Here is a 21,064-nt window from a genome sequence, read left to right as displayed (position 1 = left end):
GAGCCATAACCACCACACTGGAAATTGGAGAATTCTCTTCTACTTCTGTAGAAACTCTTCTGTGTCTTGGAAACTGGAAAAAAGATATCCAGTAGTACTCAGGAGGTCTGAATGAGAAGGGTCTTCCTTCTAGGCAAGGGGAGCATCTTTTCTACTGTCCACTGGCAGGCAGGACTAGTTCATGGGCTCACAGGATGACAGGGATTGGAAGAGACCTCTGGAGACCATCGAGACCAACCCCCTTGCCAGAGCAGGAGCAGAGAATCTAGTGCAGGCTGCACAGGAATGCATCCTTACAGGCCTTGCCAGGCTCCAGAGAAGGAGGCTCCACAACCTCTCTGTGTCAGTGCTCTGGGATCCTTAGTTGAGCAAACTGACCCTTAAAGCGAGGTGAGAGCACTTAGCCTCAGGAATTGTGCTCATCCTCTCACAGTAATCAAAACATGTGAACATCTTTCAAGATGCTTTGGGTCTGATCTTGAATCCAGGCAGAGATGGCATCAGTAAGGAGAACAGACAAGGTCAGGATTTTTCTTCTCTTCAGTCAGCACTGTAGTGCTGTGTGTGGGAGTCAGAATGGGGCTTCCAGTCTTGTAGCTGATGCAAGGATATTTAGCTTGTCATAACTTGAAGCTGAAGCCCCACACAGAGCCAGCTCTTTCAGTTTTGGGTGCAGATAGTGAGGTCTGCTGCCCTGCTAAGGAGAAAGAGACCCCAGAATCACAGTGCAGCAAGAGCCTCACTGGCACACTCTCACCCTTCTGCCTCCCTTGGATGATGATTCAGAAATAAACCAAGTGCAGAGGAGAGGCCTGAACAAGATAGTTTTGCATGTAGCTTTCTCTACAAAATATGGTGAGCTTCTAGCAAAATGGAGGCCTTTGCTGCTGGGGTAGAACCACAGAATCAGTCAGGGCTGGAAGGGACCACAAGGAGCAGCCAGTTCCAACCCCCCTGCCATGCCCAGGGACACCTCACACTAGAGCAGGCTGTCCACAGCCTTATCCAGCCTGGCCTGAAACACCTCCAGGGATCAGGCTTCCACCACCTCCCTGGGCAACCCCTGCCAGCCTCTCATCACTCTCATGCTGAACAACTTCTTCCTAACATCCAGGTTGAATCTCCCCATTTCCAGCTTTGTTCCATTCCCCTCAGTCCTGTCTCTCCCTGGCACCCTTAAAAAGTCCCTCCCCAGCTTTCTTGTAGGCCACTTAAGATACTGCAAGGCCACAATGAGGTCACCTGGGAGCCTTCTCCTCTGCAGACTGCACAGCCCCAGCTCCCTCAGTCTCTCCTCATAGGAGAAGTCCTCCAGCCCTCTGCTCATCCTTGCCCTTGGTTGTGGTCTTCCTTTTCGATCTGTCCATCTCTCTAGCTTGATCAGTGTCATTACAGGTGAAAATACTAAGAGCAGTGTGGAGTTATTTTCAGTAGCAAGGAGTACAGTGTGGAAGGGGAAGGAGCTTTTTTTATAGCAGAGATAACTCCCTTGGGTTTTGGCCTTAAGGTGGTCTTTAATGGGCATTTAAAACCAGTGACTTGTTCTGTAGAACACAGATTACAGAGACCTGCTAGAACCATTTGCTGGCTTCTGAAAGACTTCAAAGGCAATGCTCCTTCCTGCCTCCTTCCCGGCAGACTCTTTGTGTGCCCTTTTATCCAATCCACCCCCGTCCTATCCACTGACACAAAGTGCTGAGCATTCTGCCTTTCTAAAGGTGTATTCAAATACAGACTTTTCTTTCAGCTTGTTTGTAGCAGACAGCAGAGTCAAATCTGTTTGCCTGCCTCTTTCTTTCCCATCTCTATCTCTTCTTTGTCCTCCTGTTTCTGAAGCTGTAAGAGAAACAAGGTAGCTTTGACTCAGACAGCAAAGCCAGCCGCAGAGGAAAACAGCAAAAGCTGTGGCAGTTTTGTTGTTATTTGTTTTTATTCTACTGCTTGTTCCCTAAATTGTGTCAGCACAGAGAAGCTGTTGGCTCATTTGCTTCAGAGCTGTTACTGCTGTCGAGTCTACTTAGTGAAGGAGGTTTTGTGCCACGTAGATATATAATGGGTGGACAGGTTGTTACTGTTAGCCTGCAGGTACAGCACAAGGGAAATGGTTTCACACTAGAGCAGAGCAGATTGAGATTGGATGTCAGGAACAGGTTCTGCACCAGGAGGCTGCTGAAACAGGTTGCCCAGGGGGGTGGTTGTGTGGCCATGCCTGGAGATACTGAAAGTGAGGCTGGACAGGGCTGTGTGCAACCTGATCATGTCAAGGATCTCCCTGCTAACTGCAGAGGGCGTGGGACTGGATGACCTTTGAAGATCCCTTCCAACCCATATCATTCTATAATCCTATATTCAAGGTGAGGCTGGACAGGTCTCTGGGCAACCTGCTCTAGTTCAGGATGCCCCTGCTGTCTGCAGAGGGGTTGGACTGCATGAGCTTTGTAGGTCCCTTCCATCCAAGCCCAGTCCATGGTTATGCATTAAGCCCTTGATATCTGTGTGCTGTACCTTGTAAAACAATTTCTTTATCACTTTGCATGTCTTCTTTAAGGAAATTCTGAGTAGGATTCTGCTTATACCACTTTGGTTTGACTTTCTAGCACTTTCCATGTTCTCTTTAAGCAAATCCTGAGTTGGGTTGTGTTTATACCACTTTGGTTTAGCTTTCAGCGTGTACAAATGATCAAGTTCTGTTCCACAGAAATCCTTTAACGCTGAGAGATAATACTTAGGCGTGGAGAGAATGAGCTGCAGTGAGAGGAAAACAGTGGTTTCCTCTGCTGGGGCTTTTACATGCAGATTCTAATGCATCCTTCTTCCAACACCTGCTTTCTGGTTCTGTGTCTCTGATGTGCCTTTGCTCTTTGCAGGCCATGGTTGGGATATTGCAGGTGAATGGGCACGGAGAGGAAAGCACATTAATGCAGGACCTGAAGCCTTTTCGGATTCTTATCAGCTTGCTGGATAAGCCTGAACTGGGTAATTCTCATACTCCTTCCACCCTTTAACTTGTTTTGAGGGTTTTGCTTTGGGAATTCCTCTCTCTTACTAATCAAGTGGGAAAAGCTGTGTTCTTGATCATAGCAGGCTAGCTGGATTTCTTGGCTCTTCCAGGCTGGTAATTGAATGTAGTCATTAGATTTGCCTTTTACCAAATGAAGTTTCATAGGATCGTAGAATCAAGCAGGTTAGAAGAGACCTCCAACCCATCACCCAGCCCTTTCCTTGTGCCTTGTACGCTCCTACAGTTGCCTCTGTGTTCCTGGAAAGCAAAAAGCCTTTTGAAATGGAGGTAGTTGATGAAATGAAACAGGAGGGATGTGATTCAAGAGAGATGTTGAGAGGCCTGGAGCACAGCCCTATGAGGAAAGGCTGAGGGAGCTGGGATTGTTTAGCCTGGAGAAGAGGAGGTTCAAGGGTGATCTCATTGCTGTCTACAACTACCTGAAGGGAGGCTGTAGCCAGGTGGGGTTGGGCTCTGCTGCCAGGCAAGCAGCAACAGAAGAAGGGGACACAGTCTCAAGCTGTGCCAGGGCAGGTCTAGGCTGGATGTTAGGAGGAAGTTGTTGGCAGAGAGTAATTGGCATTGGAATGGGCTGCCCAGGGAGGTGGTGGAGTGCCTGGAGGTGTTGAAGCCAAGCCTGGCTGGGGCACTTAGTGCCATGGTCTGGTTAATTGGGCAGGGCTGGGTGCTAGGTTGGGCTGGCAGAGCCTGGAGGTGTCTTCCAACCTCCTTGATTCTGTGATGGTTTTATTTGGATAGCTTTCAGCCCTGGACTGTGAGTGGTGCTGTAAGGTGTAGGACTGACTGCTGCCTTTTCTCCCTAGGCCCTGCCATTCTAGAGGATGTCTTGATTGAAGTGTTTCAGACATTGTATACACAGTGCAAAGCAGAACTGGAGCTTCAGGCAGAACCCTCTTTCAACAAAGATCACACACAGCTAAGCAGGTGAATAAGGAGTTGTTTGTATTAAAGAGCAGAACCTCTTGCTTGCTGCAGACATGACTGTGAGGTGTGGGACTGTGACTTGCTTTGCTTTATGATCCTTTGACAGGTTGCCCAGAGAGGTTGTGGATGCTTCCTCCCTGGAGGTATTCAAGGGCAGGTTGGGATGTGACCTTGAGCAACCTGGGCTAGTGGAAGGTGTCCCTGCCCATGGCAGGGGGGTGGAACTGGGTAATCTTTAAGGTCCCTTCCAACCCAACCCATTCTATGAATCTATGACACCAATTGCAACTCCTGTGTTCAGTGCAGAGAGCTGAAGGCTTTACTACTACTTTTAAAATATTCAGTATACATTTTGTTCTGTATCCATGACAAAAAGGCTTGCTCCATGCAACTGGTGTGCCAGTGGTACAGACTGCTTGTGGATCTGTATGCTTAAAAGAAAAGAGAAAATATTTGAGTTGAGTATCTTAAGAAGTAGAGAGAAGAGAGAAACTTAAAGCTCCAGAGGGGAGGTAGTTGTAGGAATGATCATAGGGAAACAGATCTGTTAAAAAAGGTGGTTGGAAGAAAAATCCTGAAGAATGGATAGAGAAGAAACAGGAAAGTCACTGATAGGAGGAGCCTGTCAATATAGCAAGCCTCAGATCAGTAACCACTGCAGGGAGGAGGGGATGACAGTTGTCAGCATGACCCAGCAGCGGGCAGACTCACAGGGATGTGCAGCTAAGTAACTCACAGATGAGGGGTGAAAATGGCAAATGTTCTTTGTATTTCCTTTCAGCAAACTGAGGGAAAACAAGAAAACAGCAGAACTGATTAAAACTGCCAATCTCCTCTTCAACTCCTTTGAGCCTTACTATATGTGGGATTACATCGCTCGCTGGTTTGAAGAGTGCTGTAGGTGGGTTCCAATGCTTCTGCTCTGTGTGGCTGAAGTTTGACTTCTGTTTCATGGCTTTTCTTTTTTTCTTTCTTCAAAGAAGTTAGTCTGATGTGAACATTTGGCCTGCAGGTCTTTTTCTTCCTCGTCCCTTACACTCTGATCGTTTGACCGGTGTCAGTCAGGTGTGATTGGTGGGCTCCACAATGTGAGTTCTGACAAAGTCAATGTCTGGAGTTCTGGAGCCCCCAACACAAGAAGGACATGGAAGTGTTGGAGCCAGTCCAGAGGAGGGCCACAAAGATGATCAGAGGGCTGCAGCAGCTCTGCTCTGAGGACAGGCTACAAGAGTTGGGGCTCTTCAGCCTGGAGAGGAGAAGGCTTCCAGGAGATCTTAGAGTGGCCTGCCAGTGTCTGAAGGGGATCTACAGGAGGGCTGGGTCGGGACTATTGACAAGGTCTTGTAATGACAGGACGAGGAGGAATGGATTTGAAGTGGCAGAGGGGAGATTCAAACTAGCTGTTAGGAAGAGGTTCTTTGCAGTGAGGGTGGTGAGAGCCTGGCACAGGTTGCCCAGGGAAGTTGTGGATCCTCCCTCCCTGGAGGCATTCAAAGCCAGGTTGGATGAGGCCTTGAGTGACCTGTTCTAGTGGGAGGTGTCCCTGCCTATGGCAGAGGGTTGGAACTGGCTGATCCTTGAGGTCTCTTCCAACCTAAACCATTGTATGGGTGCAATCAAGAGATCAGAGAGTCAGTGCTCTGCTGAAGGGAAGTCTCCCAAGCGATCACAAAGCTACCTTTTATTTCCTGTCTAGCAAACCCATCAGCTCTGCCAACAGTAGCTTGTGCCATGTGTTATCTTGGCTCTCTTCTTTTAGAGGCACTGGAATGAGCTGCCCAGGGAGGTGGTGGAGTCACCCTCCCTGGATGTGTTCAAGGGTGGTTTGGCTGTGGTGCTTAGGGCTGTGGTTTAAGGTGAATCTTGTAGAGCAGGGTTCTAGGTGGGACTTGGTGCTCCTGAGGGGCTGTGCCAGCCTGGCTGTGTCTGTGACTCTGTAAGGGGCAGAGGGACTGTCCTGAGAGCCTGTCTGATTTTGCAGGAGGACATTACACGCCAGACTTCAGACTACGCCTGGAGGTGGTGGTGAGCAGTCTGAGCTACCCCTGACTAACTTCTGCTTGTTAGTGGACTTTTTGTTGGATATAGTTTCTTTGGTAAGAACTGTGTTACTCACAGCAGATACTGGGGCTCTCTTTGTTTGTAGTCTACAGATACGCTGCAGCTGCTCCGTTAGTTGTCCTGGAAACATCTTGCCGTCAATCGGTGGACACCCTTAGAAGAGGTTTTAGCTGCATTGTGTGATTTCTTCCTAGGCTGGTTGGCTACAAGCAAAGTGGCCTTTATGGGAGTTACACCTGCAATTTTTAAGCTGTCCTTGCCTTCTTTTCTCTGAAACGATGCTGTGTGCATTGCAGGTGTAGTCTTTAGCAGCCTGATATGCTAGTTTAGGTGTGCAGGTTACTTGTAAGGCTCTGTTAAATGTCACAGCAGGATGTATCTGTATTTTCTTGTTCTGTGGCATTGCTTAACATAGCAAAGACTGAAACTGTATTTGTTTTGTTCTGTACCTGTCTGTCCTCAATTCTTTGCTTTCTCATTTCAAAGCCTACTAGAAGTATGAGAGTGCTGTGTCAGGTATGGCAATCAGCCTGTTTCTTTCCTTTAGTTCTTCATTCATTTTTTATCTTTCCTCCTGAAACTTTTATATTAAGGTTATAAAAATATTAGTAGTGAGCTTCTTTAGCATGGCTGTTAGCTTTTGTGCTGTGTTTGTTGTGTAATGAAGAAGGCAAACTCTGACAAAGCTACCTAGCTCTGTTGGCTACCCAGCTGTAAAGTTAATGTGTTTGTATTTCCTTTCAGTAAAGCATGTATTGATCATGGATGTTAAGAGATTAGTTTTTCTATCTCCTCCTTCTGCATTTTACAACACAGTTAAGCAATTGATAGGTAGCACTGCTAGAGAAGATGACTTCCAGTGTGGGATTTAGTGTTGCAATTAATGAGTTTTACTCTTGATCACTTTGTTAGGAGACTTACATTGAAATCCAGACAGAGCACTTGCCTCAGCTGCTGCTCAGGATGATTTCTGCGCTCACGAGCCACCTGCACACTCTGCACCTGTCTGAGCTTACTGATTCGCTCAGGCTCTGCTCCAAGATCCTCAGCAAAGTTCAGCCTCCACTGCTGTCTGCTGGGACAGATGGTATCCTGCAGCTTCCCAGTGGGCACAGCAGCTCCATCAAGGAATGGGAGAGCAAAAAGGTAACTGAGTATTTTTGGCAGCAACTTGGAAAATCGCTTTTGGTATGGAAAGGAAAAGTCTGCTCTGCCCAACCACCTGCAAGGCTTGGATTAGATTGAATTCAATATCACAGATTCACAGAGTTGTTAAGGCTGGAAGGGACCTCAAGGATCATCCAGTTCCAACCCCCCCTGCCATGGGCAGGAACACCTCACACTAGAGCAGGGTACCCACAGCCACATCCAGCCTGGGCTTAGAAACACTTCCATGGGCAACCTGTGCCAGGCTCTCACCACCCTCATGCTGAAAAACTTCCTTCCTTATGTCTAATCTCAATCTCCCCTTCTCTATCTTGGATCCATTCCTCACCTAGTCCTATAACTACCTAAAATATCCCTCCCCAGCTTTTCTGTAGCCCCCTTCAGATATTGGAAGGCCACAAGAAGGTCACCTGAGAGCCTTCTCCAAACTGAACAACCCCAAGTCTTGCTCAGGTGCCAGTAGTTTCGCTGGAAAATCCCAGTGATGGTTTAGGTTGGAAGGGACCTCAAAGCTCATCCAGTTTCAACCCCCCACCATAGGCAGGGACATGTCCCGCTAGAACAGGTCACTCAAAGCCTCATCCAGCCTGGTCCTGAACACCTTCAGGAAATTTGTGGAGGATTCTGTGCTTCACAGCCTCCCTGGGCAACCTGTGCCAGTGTCTCACCACCCTCACTGCAAACAACTTCTTCCTAACATTCACTTTCAATCTCCCCTCTGCCAGTTCAAACCCATTCCTCCTCGTCCTGTCATGACAAGACCTTGTCAGTAGTCCCTCCCCAGCCTTCCTGGAGCCCCCTTTTGATACTGGAAGGTCACTGCAAGGTTTCCTGGAAGCCTTCTGTCCTCCAGGCTGCAGAGCCCCAATTCTCCAAGCCTGTGCTCATAGCAGAGCTGCTGCAACCCTCTGAGCATCTTGGTGGCCTCCTCTGCACTGGCTCCAACACTTCCATGTGCTGCTTGTGCTGGGGGCTGCAGACCTGCACCCAGGACTGCAGGTGGGGTCTGAGGAGAGCAGAGCAGAAAGAAATCCTTTTCTCACCGGAGCCTAGAGAACAATCCCAAAACCTTTCTCTCTCTCAGGTGCCAGCAGTTTCTCTGGAAAATCCCAGTGATGTGTTTGAGGATGGTGAGAATCCTCCCAGCAGCCGCTCCTCAGAAAGTGGCTTCACCGAGTTTGTGCAGTACCAGGGGGATGCCTCCAATGACATCGACAGGGCACTGAGCGAGGGGCAGGCTGCCCCTGGCATCCCTATCGTCGGGAGCACATCCTCAGAGACTGAAACAGCCTCGACTGTGGGATCCGAGGAAACCATTGTCCAGCCTCCTTCCCTGGCGGCGCAGGGGACGGCCACCCGCAGCGGCAAGGCCATTCAGAAGACTGCAATGCAGTGCTGCTTGGAGTACGTCCAGCAGTTCTTAACCAGGTTTATCAACCTCTATATCCTTCAGAGCAGCTCCTCGGCTCAGCCCTCGGGGGCAGAGCTTCCAGCAGACTCCACTAGAGAGCAAGGACAGAGCCCAAAATGGGACAGAGAGTCCCAGAGTGATGCTAAGGTGAAGAAAACGTGCAAGAGGAGAGCGCCGAAGGAGTACCTCCCTGCCTTCATCGCTGCCTGCCAGCTCTACCTGGAGTGCTCAAGCTTCCCTGTTTACATTGCCGAAGGGAACCGCACTTCGGAAGTGCTTCCTGGGAAGCCTGAAGTTGGTAAGCTGCACTCTGCTCTTTGCCTTTACAGTACTGCTGTCATGGTTTTCCTCCAGAAGAACAAGGGCAATGCTACTAATGCTTCAGGGCTGCGCTGCTCTTTGCTCTTCCTCTCAGACACGGAACTTTCCTCCTCTCTCTGTTTCAGGGTTGAAAACTTCTCCTAAATTGGGAACTAGAGGTTTACTCCAACCCTGACTGATTCTAGGATTTAGTGGTTCAGTCATAGAATGGTCTGGGTTGGAAGGGACCTCCAAAGATCAGCTAGTCCAACCACCTCTGCAGTAAGCAGGGACATCCTCAACTAGATCAGGTTGCCTAGAGCCCTGTCAAGCCTCACTTTGAATATCTCTAGGAATGGTGCCTTGACCCCCTCTCTGGACAACCTGTTCCACAACCTTCTTGATAAAAGGTCAGAAAGCTGATTCTGTGCTTCTGTGATTCTATGATTCAGTGATTCATAGAATCAACCAGGGTGGAAGAGACCTAAGCCAGCAGTGTGCACTTGCAGCTCAGAGAAGCAACCAGAGACTGGGCTGCAGCAAGAGCAGTGTGGGCAGCAGGGTGAGAGAGGTGATTCTGGCCCTCTGCACCACACTGATGTGACCCCACCTAGAGCACTGTGTCCAGTTCTGGGCCCCCTGTGACAGGAAAGATCTGGAGGTGCTGGAAGGTGTCCAGAGAAGGGCCACAGGGATGAGCAGAGAGCTGGAGCTGCTCTGCTATGGGGACAGGCTGAAGGAGTTGGGGCTGTTCAATCTGGAGAAGAGAAGGCTCCCAGGAGACCTTCTTGTGGCCTTGCAGTATCTTAAGGGGCCTACAAGAAAGCTGGGGAGGGACTTTTTAGGCTGTCAGGTAGTGACTGTGGGGAGTGGAACAGAGCTGGAAATGAGGAGATTCAGCCTGGATGTTAGGAAGAAGTTGTTCAGCATTAGGGTGGTGAGAGCCTGGCAGGGGTTGCCCACAGAAGTGGTGGAAGCCTCCTCCCTGGAGGTGTTTCAGGCCAGGCTGGCTGAGGCTGTGGGCAGCCTGCTCTAGTGTGAGGTGTCCCTGGGCACAGCAGAGGAGTTGGAACTGGCTGCTCCCTGAGGTCCCTTCCAGCCCTGACAATTCTGTGATTACAGTGGTGCCAGTTCTGGATTGCAGTAAAATGTGACATTTGCCATGGTCAGAGCTTCTTACGCTTTGTTAGGATCTCAGTTCTGCTTCTGGCCTCTAGCTTGCCTTATTTGGTAGCTATGTTTGCAGCATACAAGAAGGTGTTACAGGAATTTTGGCTACTGTCACAGGTGTCTTCCAGCCCATTCTGTGATTTTCATTAACACAGGTAATACTGAAAGTACTACAGAATTACTTCAGACTACAGTGTTAAAACTTGATTGCTGGTCAGAATTTGCTGAAGAAGGAAAAGGGAATGAGCACATTTGCAGGCTACAGAAAGTCAGATTTTGTCTAACCTGTGAAATCATCTGGCTGCATTTCCATGAAGTTTGTTATTTCTTTCCCTTGTTCAAATTTCCCTACTTATTTTTGGTTGCTAAATATTTGAGGTGTTACAGAGATAGCTCAAGAAGTATCTTTCTCCTGCATGCATTTTCCTAACCCCATACAAGAGGCATGTTGGAATACAAAGGACAGTAGTGTATAGTTCTGTGATCTGAGAGGGAAAATCCCTCACCTTTCCATTGCTAAATGAATGCAATCTTCTGTGCTCTTGCTTTCAGACTGTGAGCAAGTACAACCTCCACTGTGGCTGCAGACGTTAATGAATGCTTGCAAGCAGTCAAGCAATTTCAGCGTTCAGGGTGTCACCATTTCCCTGGTGATGGACTTGGTTGGATTGACTCAATCTGTTGCTCTCGTCACTGGAGAAAATCTGAACAGTGTGGAAGCCACTCAGCCTCTTAGCCCTAGCCAGGGAAGAGTTGCTGTGGTCATCAGGCCTCCTCTTACACAAGGCAATCTGAGATACATGGCTGAGAAGACAGACTTCTTCAAGGTACAGTGCAGGATCTGGTTGCCCTTTCCTCTAGACTTCTTTTCCTGGCTGGTGAAGACTGCCACTCTTGGCCACTTCACTGTCCTGGCGAGGGGAAACCACTGCTTTGTTTGCTGTGTGTTTTGAGAACACTTCCATCTCTGCTAGGCTCTGAGGGAACATACATAGTAAGTTTGCCTTGCTGCCTGCTTGGTGAAAATCCTTCTGTGAAGGAGTATTTAAAAACATAAACCTGATGGAAGAGGATCATTAGCAAAGCTGTACACAAGGCAGGCCTCTGGCAAGCCACACTCTCTGCATCTGTCTAATTTGGGTAACAAACAACTTCCAAAAGGCAATCAACAGCAGGGCCTATTAGGTGGTTAATTATATTTTAATGACGATTTCTTTCTGGAGATGCCTGTGAGTTGTGACTCCAAACAGGGTTTGCTGTTGCAGTGTTTCAAGCAGTTCCTTGTGTTCACATGAAAAAAAAACAGTTTTGTAGTTGGGTCCAGCAGATTGGAGGCGGAGGAGAACCTCCCTTGCTTTGCCCTGCTGAGACCTCATCCTGAATACTGCCTTCAGTTTTGGCCTCCCCAGTTGAAGAGGGACAGGGATCTGCTGGAGAGGGTCCAGTACAGGGCTACAAGAGAGGTGAGGGGACTGGAGCAGTGCCTGGTGAGGAGAGGCTGAGGGCCCTGGGGCTGCTTAGTCTGGAGAAGAGAAGGCTGAGAGGGATTGAATCAATGTCTGTAACTATCTGAGGGCTGGGGGTCAGGAGTGGGGGACAGGCTCTGCTCACTGCTTCCTGGGCTAGGACAAGCAGCAATGGATGGAAACTGCAGCACAGGAGGTTCCAGCTCAACATGAGCAAGAACTTCTTTGCTGTAAGGGTCCCAGAGCCCTGGCACAGGCTGCCCAGAGAGGCTGTGGAGTCTCCTTCTGTGGAGCCTTTCCAGGCCTGTCTGGATGTGTTCCTGTGTGCCCTGAGCTGCATTGTGTGGTCCTGCTCTGGCAGGGGATTGGACTGGATGAGCTCTTTGGTTCCTTTCCAACCCCTGCCATCCTGTGAGCCTGTGGGTCACCAGTTCTAACGTGTCCACCACTGCATGGAACTGAAGCAGCCTAAGGCAAAACAAGGTGTGACACTCACTTGTCCTTCCTGCACTTCTGTTTTCATGTCCAAAGCATATAGCTTTAACACTGTGGGACCAGTTGGGTGATGGAACTCCTCAGCACCATCAGAAGAGTGTGGAGCTCTTCTACCAGCTGCACAACCTCGTGCCATCTTCGAGCATTTGTGAAGATGTTATTAGTCAGCAGCTGACCCACAGAGACAAGGCAAGTTCATGTATTTACTGGTGCCTCAGAGGAGGACATAACTGCTTCAGTGTTGAACCCCCCCTGCCTGACACTGAGGCTTTGAAGCATTGAAAATGCTCTCCTGCTTGCATGCAGAACGTCAGATTTGTCCACTCACAGGAAACCTTAATCTTCTCTCTGTAGTTTTCCTGGTGTTTTGATGTGTCACAAACCCCTGGAATGTGTTTGTAATGCTAGGGATTGAAAGCAGATTTTTCTGGGTTTCATTCCAGTTCTCCTAATCATTCTTCCTGCCCTGTAGGGCTCCAGGAAATTTCAGCACACTCTTGAAGCAGCTGAACCAGCTGTAGTTCAGTTCTCTGCTGTGCTCCCTCCTGTTTCATCTGATTCCTGTAGCCTCTCTGGTAATTTGTCCTAATGTATCCTCTAGACTTTCTCCTTCCTTTCCTCCACAGGAAGGAGAGTTTGAGGCCTTCCTAGTGCTTTAAATTTTAGATCCATGAACTCTTTTCACAGCCCAAACAGAAGGATTGATAGAGAATTGCTTACGCGCTCTGGCAGCTCACGGTCGCATGGCCTCAGAAGCAGCTGCCTTCTTGCCTTGCTGCCAGAGAGTAACCAGGTCAGCACGAGTGAACCTGAGCCAATCTGTCAATCACTGCAGTTCACAGCTTGGCACAGTGACAAAACCGCTGAGGATTTGTAGCTTCACTTGCTAGGCTGATTTGTGAGCTGCTGTGACTGTGCATGTGGCGCTCACTCCTTTCTGCCGACCTTACTGTGACAACAGCAATTACTTGCATCCTCTCAGTATGGACTGCAGGGGCCTCACGTGGAGTCACCTGTACTGAGGATTGATAGTTTTGTTCTTTATTCAGCAGGAGGTTTGTGTAACTATGTATTTTTGCAGGAGTCTTTTTTGCTGGGTTCTTTTTCTCTCCTATGAGAAGTAGGCTTTTGTCTAAGTCCATGTGATGCATGCCTTGCTTGCCAGAGTGCTGCTTTTCCCCTTGGGTTGGTTTATTTCTGGGGTGTTTCCTTTTGTTTGGCTGTTTCCTGTCTGTCTGATGTGATCTACCTTGTGTCCTCTCAGTGATTTTCAGGCTTTAAAGCTTTTACTTAAAATTGCCATCATTGTGGCAGATACTGCTTGCATTAACTGTTGCAAAGCCTCTTAAATGCTGTCTGCTCTGAGTGAAATATGAAGCATGCCAGATTGTCCCAGTGGTATTAACAGCTGCTGGGCTACTAAATACCTAAGTGTTCCCTCTAAGTACATGCTGTAAGAACCACCAAGTGAAAACCTTCATCCTTTTGGCTCAGCTTAGCATCCAGTAGTTTAGTTTAAGCCCTGATAGTGTTTGAATGTCATTTTTGATGTTGAGTACCATCATTCTGATTGCTCTGTTTTGTTTGTCACCCCCTACAACTGCTTAGCAGCTTCCCTGCCCCTTGGATAAAGCTGTTTCAGGACACGTGCCCATGTACTTTTATCAGTGGCCTGGCCTTTGCTGTTGTTGACAGCCTAGCTGGAATAACTCTTCACCTTGCATCAGCTGCAGTGGAGTGAGAGAGGAATGGAAGTTGCTCCTTTGACAGCACTGTCAGCATGTAGTGTTCTGCATTTTATGGCTAGTCATTAGAAGCCCTTTGGGCAGTAAGCATGTCCCTGTTTGTCCAAACACAAGTTACAGAGCTAAATTTGCCATGCTGGTGACAAACTTGATCCACATGATACCTAGCTAGAAAATTCTAGCCTCTTTTTAGGCAGTTTATTTCATTCTCTTATTTCCATGGGTAGTCTTTCATCCCATCATTCCAGACACTCTCTCTACTGATTTGTCTTCTTTCTCTGCATGCTTGAGTTTCCATACTGAAAGCTTACCCCTGTCTTCCTGACCTCTTGTAGTGCCTTGAAACATGTGGATAAAGTAACTGATAACAGAGGTGGGAAACTTGTGAGAATGAAATAAGCATTCCTACTCTGGACTCGCTGATCTCCTTGGGTCCCTTCCAACCCCTCATGTCCTGTGATCCCTGGGATTGTTCAAGCTGTGCCATTAAGCATTTAAAAGTTTTACAAGCTGAACTTTGAATGGGGGCAGCCAAGATCAAGAGAGGGGAGAATCCTTTCACGCTGCTAAAGGTGTCACTGATACCAGTTGTTGCCTGCTCCTGATTTATTAGGAAGTAGGATTTGAACAGAGGCAGAAAAGTTAACTTTCATACGTACAATGTATCTTTTGAGCTGCTCTTTTTTCCCTCCAGTTCTTACCAGAGGCTGTTGTATTGTGATAGAACTAACTTATCATTTGGTCCACAGAAGGTGAGAATGGAAGCTCATGCAAAGTTTGCAGTGCTCTGGCACCTCACCCGTGACCTTCACATCAACAAGTCTTCTTCCTTCGGCCGCACCTTTGACAGGTTGGTTCACTTCTGTTCTGCTTTAGATTTGCACCCCAGCAAATTGGAAATGTACCCCTGGGGTGAATTTCCCACACTGCTATGAAATGATATTGGCAAAAGTAGACTAAATGTAAAAGTATAAAAATTAATAAACATATACAAGGCAAATTTACCTCCTGTATACCTGTAAATAATAAACAGCTAATAAACAACAGGACAGTATTTCAGCTCTCTCTACTCAGTAAACAACCCAATAACCTCTAGTACAATATTTCAGCTCTCTCTCTCAATAAACAACCCAATAACCCCTAGTACAATATTTCAGCTCTCTCTCTCAATAAACAACCCAATAACCCCCAGTACAATATTTCAGCTCTCACTACTCAATAAACACAATACCCTTTTGTACAATGTTTCAGCTCTCTCTCTAGTCAACAAATAACATAATATCCCTTGTACAATATTTCATCTCTCTTTCCTCCACTCTCAGGACCCAAAGAGGTCCAGAGGCCCTTCTGTCTCTCTTCCCCAGTTTGCCTCTACCTTTTGCAAAGCCAAAACAAGAGTCAGGCAGCAGAAAATCCTTTTGTTTAATCCCTGGGGCTTGTTGTGCTGGCAAGCAGCAGAGGATTTCCAGTTTGCATTCTGCTATCAGACTACCTTCTTAGAAAAATAATGAATGATGCAGGCTCTGAAGTGGTCTTGCCTTCAAGACTCAGCCAGCACAGATGTTGTGGAAAGTGCTGATTTAAATTCTCTAATGTATATTTAGCTGTAGGAAGCAAAGCGAAAGGTCCTTATTTCTTTAGCTCAATACTACTACTCATGGCAGAAGTGGTGATGAATTCTGCATGTAAGGCTAAGGTCTTATGAGTGTGCACTGCTGGAGCTTGTAAAACAGTCAGAACAATTCAGAGTCCAGTTTGCTTGTTGTTTTTTCCCCTAATCCAGGAAAGGATTTTAAAGGCTGAAAGTGTTAAGGAAATCATAGACTCAAGCAGGTTGGAAGAGAGCTCCAAGCTCCTCCAGCCCAACCTAGCACCCAGCCCTAGCCAGTCAACCAGACCATGGCACTAAGTGCCCCAGCCAGGCTTGGCTTCAACACCTCCAGCCATGGCCACTCCACCACCTCCCTGGGCAGCCCATTCCAATGCCAATCACCCTCTCTGGCAACGACTTCTTCCTTTCCTCCAGCCTGAACCTTCCCTGCCACAACTTGAGGCTGTGTCCCCTTGAGTAGTATAGACTTTGTTCTAGGTTCATTCTTTTTTCTGTCCTAGATCTCTGTTTATCATGCTGGACAGCCTTAACAGCTTGGATGGTTCTACATGGTCAGTGGGGCAAGCCTGGTTAAATCAGGTGCTTCAGAGGCATGATATTGCAAGGGTTCTTGAACCTCTGCTCCTGCTGCTTCTCCACCCGAAAACTCAGCGCGTCTCCGTTCAGCGAGTGCAGGCTGAGTGCTACTGGACTAAGTCTCCCTATCACCCTGAAGAAGAACATGAAAAGCACTTTATGCAGAAATTCAGCTGTTCTGATGGTATGTACACAGTAGGACTGTAGGAAGGCTGGGGAGGGACTGTTGACAGGACGAGGAGGTTTAAACTGGCAGGGCCGAGATTGAAACTGGTTGTTAGGAAGAAGTTGCTTGCAGTGAGGGTGGTGAGACACTGGCACAGGTTGCCCAGGGAGGTTGTGGAGCACAGAAGCACAGGACGTGATCTTTGATCCCATTCTGTGCTTCTGTGCTCCACAACCTCCCTGGAGGTGTTCAGTACCAAGTTAGATGAGGCCTTGAGCAACCTCTTCCAGTGGGAGGTATCTCTGCCTATGGCAGGGGGTTGGAACAAAGTGATCTTTGAGGTCCCTTCCAACCCAAACCATTCTATGATTCTATTCTACAAGCTCCTTATTCAATATACTTACTTGTTATTTGCTTGCAGTGTTAACAAAATAGTAGAAATTGTTGAGGGTAAGTGGCAGAACAGAGCTGGGGACCAAAAGCTGATGCTTTTGTGTGCATCTGTGCTAATGCAGGTTGGGCTACCCCAGCTACCACTGAAGTTTTATTGTGCTCAAGTTGAGCTGCTGTGCTAAGTACTATCATGCAGAACATTTTGTTCTGTCTTCCTCACTCTGAGTAGAACTTAAGAAGATGGTTAGAAGCTTAACCAGGGAGTGAAACACTCTCAGGCATTAGGCCTACTGGTGCTGGGGTGGCTGAAAACATGCTGGGAAGACCTGAAGGTGTTTGCATGCATTGTGTAGTTTTAGTGATGCACCAACAATTGTTGTGTGAACACAGAAGCAAATGAGACTGCATGAGGGTTTGTGGGAGAATCTTGTTGGTTTGCTAAGATCTGCTGCTAAAATAACCTTTGTTTCCATGAGTGTGTGTCATTTGCTGTTGAGATTATTTCCTGCTGGGAAGTGGGAACCCACAATTTGCCATGCCTTTATAGTCTGAAGTCTCAGCAGCAGTTTAGATTCTAAATTCTTACTCTGCAGGACAAAATGCTTTGTTTTCTTCCAGCATTTCCCCAGGTGCCTGTAAGCCAAGGACAACTTATTATACCTAAGGAAAGCAACGAAAAGCAACTTGCTATGGATGAAATGGAGAACTTCAGCCTGACTGTCAACCCCCTGAGTGACAGGCTTTCCTTGTTAAGCACCAGCAGCGAGACCATACCTATGGTTGTCTCTGATTTTGACCTTCCTGACCATCAGGTTGAAATGCTGCAGAGTTCTGACTCTGGCTGTTCTCAGTCATCTACTGGAGACAACCTCAGTTACGAAGTGGAGACGGAAAGCCTGAGCGCCCAAGATAGCTCTCAGACCCTGAGAGAGGACTCACCCGACGAAATCGTGCAGCAAGTAGTGACAGATCTTATATGCAGAGTCGTAAGCAGCCTTGGAGAAGAGGCTGAAGCAGGCAAACACAGTCTGCACTCGGAGGATGCTTCGTGTAAACTGAGTCCTTTAGACAGCTGTGCGGAGCTGCCAAAAAGCGACGATCAAACCATTCAGAGTAGCCAGAGTAGTCTGCTTAGTGACAGCTCCCAGCTGCTGTCAGCCTCGACTGAGACTGGCCTTGAGAGCTTAAGAGACGAAATGTCAAGAAATAACTCTTCACCCTGCATTGCAGAAAGCCAGCAGCCCCTCTCTGACTTCACTCTTGCTTCCACCGAGCCCAAGTCCAGAAAGCGAAGCCACAGCAGCATCCAGTTCAGCTTTAAGGGAAAGCCGCCCGAGAAGGAGACCATTGTGAAAGAGGCAGGCAAGCAGCCGGGGGCCAAGCCTAAGGTGAAAATAGCAAAGAAGAAGGATGAGGAGAAGAAGAAAGCACAAGCAGAAAAGCTGAAACAGACCAACGTCTTCTTCAGCGACGGCCTGGACCTGGAGAACTGGTACAGCTGCGGGGAGGGGGAGATCTCCGAGATAGAGAGCGACGTGGGCTCGCCGGGGCTGCGCAGATCCCCCAGCTTCAACATCCACCCCTTGTACCAGCACGTGCTGCTCTACCTCCAGCTCTACGACTCCTCCAGGACCTTGTATGCTTTCTCTGCCATCAAAGCCATCCTGAAAACCAACCCCTCCGCTTTCGTGAGCGCCATCTCCACCACCAGCGTCAACAACGCCTACACGCCCCAGCTCTCGCTGCTCCAGAACCTCCTGGCCAGGCACCGCATATCCGTCATGGGCAAGGATTTCTACAGCCACATCCCCGTCGATTCCAACCACAACTTCCGCAGCTCCATGTACATAGAAATCCTCATCTCCCTGTGTCTGTACTACATGAGGAGCCACTACCCAACCCACGTCAAGGTCACCTCGCAGGATCTCATAGGGAACCGCAACATGCAGATGATGAGCATAGAAATTCTGACGCTCCTCTTTGCCGAGCTGGCCAAGGTGATCGAAAGCTCCGCAAAAGGCTTTCCCAGCTTCATCTCGGACATGCTGTCCAAGTGCAAGGTCCAGAAGGTGATCCTGCACTGCCTGCTGTCGTCCATCTTCAGCGCGCAGAAGTGGCACGGCGAGAAGGCCTCCGGGAAGAACGTCGTGGCTGTAGAAGAAGGCTTCTCCGAGGACAGCCTGATCAACTTCTCCGAGGATGAGTTTGACAACGGCAGCACTCTGCAGTCCCAGCTGCTAAAGGTGCTGCAGCGCCTGATCGTGCTGGAGCACAGGGTCATGACCGTGCCCGAGGAAAACGAAGCCGCCTTTGACTTCGGCCTCACAGAGCTGGAGCACATCGGCCCCCAGCAGCCCATGACTTCCCTGCAGTACCTGCATTCCCAGCCCATCACCTGCCAAGGCATGTTCCTGTGCGCGGTGATCCGAGCTCTGCACCAGCACTGTGCCTGCAAGATGCACCCCCAGTGGATTGGCCTTATCACTTCCACGCTGCCTTACATGGGGAAGGTGCTTCAGAGGGTGGTGGTGTCAGTGACGCTGCAGCTCTGCAGGAACCTGGATAATCTAATTCAGCAGTACAAATATGAAATAGGATTATCTGACAATAGGTAGGTCTGCCCACAGCTCTGCCATCTTTTGAAGCAGACTTGATCACAGAATCATAGAATCAGTTGGAGTGGGAAGAGACCACAAGGGTCAGCCAGTTCCAAGCCCCCTGCCATGCCCAGGGACTCCTCACACCAGAGCAGGCTGCCCACAGCCTCAGCCAGCCTGGCCTGAAACACCTCCAGGGATCTGGCTTCCACCACCTCCCTGGGCAACCCCTTCCAAGCTCTCACCACCCTCATGCTGAACAACTTCTTCCTAACCTCCAGGCTGAATCTCCCCATTTCCAGCTCTGTTCCATTCCCCCCAGTCCTATTCCTACCATACAGCCTAAAAAGTCCCTCCCCAGCTTTCTTGTAGCTCCTATAAGATAGTGCAAGGCCACAGGAAGGTCACCTGGGAGCCTTCTCCTCTCCAGACTGAACAGCCTCAATTCCCTCAGTCTCTTCTCACAGCAGAGCAGCTCCAGCTCTCTGATCATCCTCATGGCCCTTCTCCAGACCCCTTCTAGCACCTCCACAATCCTCTTGTCCCAGGGGCTCCAGCACAGGATGCAGTGCTCCAGGTGGGGTCTCTGGAGTGCAGAGCAGAGGGGCAGGATCCCTTCCCTGCCCTGCTGGCCACACTGCTCTTGCTGCAGCCCAGGCTCTGCTTGCTCTCTGGGCTGCCAGAGCTCACTGACAGCTCAGACTGAGCTTCTCCTCCACCAGCACCCCCAAGTCCCTCTGCTCAAGGCTGCTCTCAAGCCAGTCCCTGCTCAGCCTGTGTTGGTGCTTGGGATTGCCTCGACCCAGCTGCAGGACCTTGCACTTGGTCTTGCTGAACTTCATGAGGTTGGCTTGGGCCCAGCTCTGCAGCCTGCCCAGGTTGTCTTGAATTGCTTTTACACAACCAGATGAACTCGTTTGAAAAAATGTCATTTCTTGTAGGCCTCTCTGGATGGCATCAGTCACCCCTCCAGATATGCTGCTTACTTTATTGGAAGGGATCACAACAATCATTCATTACTGCCTCCTGGATCCATCTACACAGTATCATCAGGTAAGCTTAGCTGGGTGTCTGGGAGGCTCCTGCTCAGCACATGGCAAATTAAGGCCTGGGGTTGTATTGCAGCTAAGAAGACATGAGTGGCTAGAATACCAAATCCATTGTCTGAGTTAGAATTGTGGGGTTTTAATTGAGAATATTCACACCTCAAACAGAAAAACAATTTTCTGCTCATTACACTTCTAAGACAGCAGTCTCAGATGTTTTGGTTTGGGGGTTTGGGATCTGGGTGGGGTATTTGTTACCTGAGATAACTGAAGTAGGAATTCCTTAATTTTAATCAAATGCTGCTTCCTGGAGCTGTCTTTGCTTTGTGAACCTCTCCAGACTGCTCACCCTTTTGCTTTCTGCTTGGGCTGTGTATTGTGCAGCTGAGTCAAAAAGTTCTTAGGCTGTTACTTTGAATAGACTCAGAATCTGTACACACTACAAGAATTCCTGGATAGCTCTTTTGCCAGTCTTCCAGGTTCGTTCAGTCTCTGTACTGCTTTACTGATGCCTTTTAGGTGGGTGTTGAATGCTCTTCCCACTCTCTCCCCTTCAACCCCCCAGCTTTTGGTTAATGTAGATCAGAAGCACTTGGTCGAGGCACGCAATGGGATCCTGTCTATCCTGCATATGATCATGGCTTCTGTCACCTTGCTGTGGAGCATCCTTCACCTTGCAGACTCTTCAGAGAGAACCACTGCTGCTGCTGCTGCGTCCATCACCACTATTAATCTTGGATCAACAAAGGTCAGAATGTCAGGGATATGTTGCTGAAGCTTTTAATGAATGCATTTGTCAAACTCATTCCATTCCCTTAAATGTAAACTGAATTTTTAATACCTTTGCCCTCCTCTACTCCTCCACTCCACACACAAGGCTTTTAGAGCTGCTTTTAAACTTGAGTGTATTAAT

At 48.6% G+C, this 21,064-nt stretch overlaps 1 protein-coding gene across 7 annotated transcripts in view; it reads left to right on the top strand.

The window, feature by feature from the left end:
* The window catches only part of DOP1A (DOP1 leucine zipper like protein A), a 65,780-nt gene that overhangs the window by 24,272 nt on the left and 20,444 nt on the right, over positions 1–21,064 (top strand). For 5 of the 7 annotated variants that reach the window (XM_064169263.1, XM_064169261.1, XM_064169259.1 and 2 more), the window contains 14 exons: positions 2,868–2,976; positions 3,826–3,946; positions 4,728–4,847; positions 5,928–6,042; positions 6,494–6,523; positions 6,920–7,153; positions 8,259–8,883; positions 10,608–10,882; positions 12,053–12,205; positions 14,511–14,611; positions 15,874–16,133; positions 17,127–19,119; positions 20,047–20,158; positions 20,717–20,899. In XM_064169263.1, coding sequence (XP_064025333.1) covers positions 2,868–2,976; positions 3,826–3,946; positions 4,728–4,847; positions 5,928–6,042; positions 6,494–6,523; positions 6,920–7,153; positions 8,259–8,883; positions 10,608–10,882; positions 12,053–12,205; positions 14,511–14,611; positions 15,874–16,133; positions 17,127–19,119; positions 20,047–20,158; positions 20,717–20,899 — 4,431 coding nt within the window. The remainder of the gene's footprint in view (positions 1–2,867; positions 2,977–3,825; positions 3,947–4,727; positions 4,848–5,927; positions 6,043–6,493; positions 6,524–6,919; positions 7,154–8,258; positions 8,884–10,607; positions 10,883–12,052; positions 12,206–14,510; positions 14,612–15,873; positions 16,134–17,126; positions 19,120–20,046; positions 20,159–20,716; positions 20,900–21,064) is intronic. The other 2 variants (XM_064169264.1, XM_064169260.1) reach the window with 1 other exon arrangement.

Source organism: Pogoniulus pusillus, chromosome 31 (genome assembly GCF_015220805.1).
Source record: "Pogoniulus pusillus isolate bPogPus1 chromosome 31, bPogPus1.pri, whole genome shotgun sequence".
In the NCBI taxonomy this organism is placed as follows: domain Eukaryota; kingdom Metazoa; phylum Chordata; class Aves; order Piciformes; family Lybiidae; genus Pogoniulus; species Pogoniulus pusillus.
This window is presented reverse-complemented; position numbering and strand designations above follow the sequence as displayed.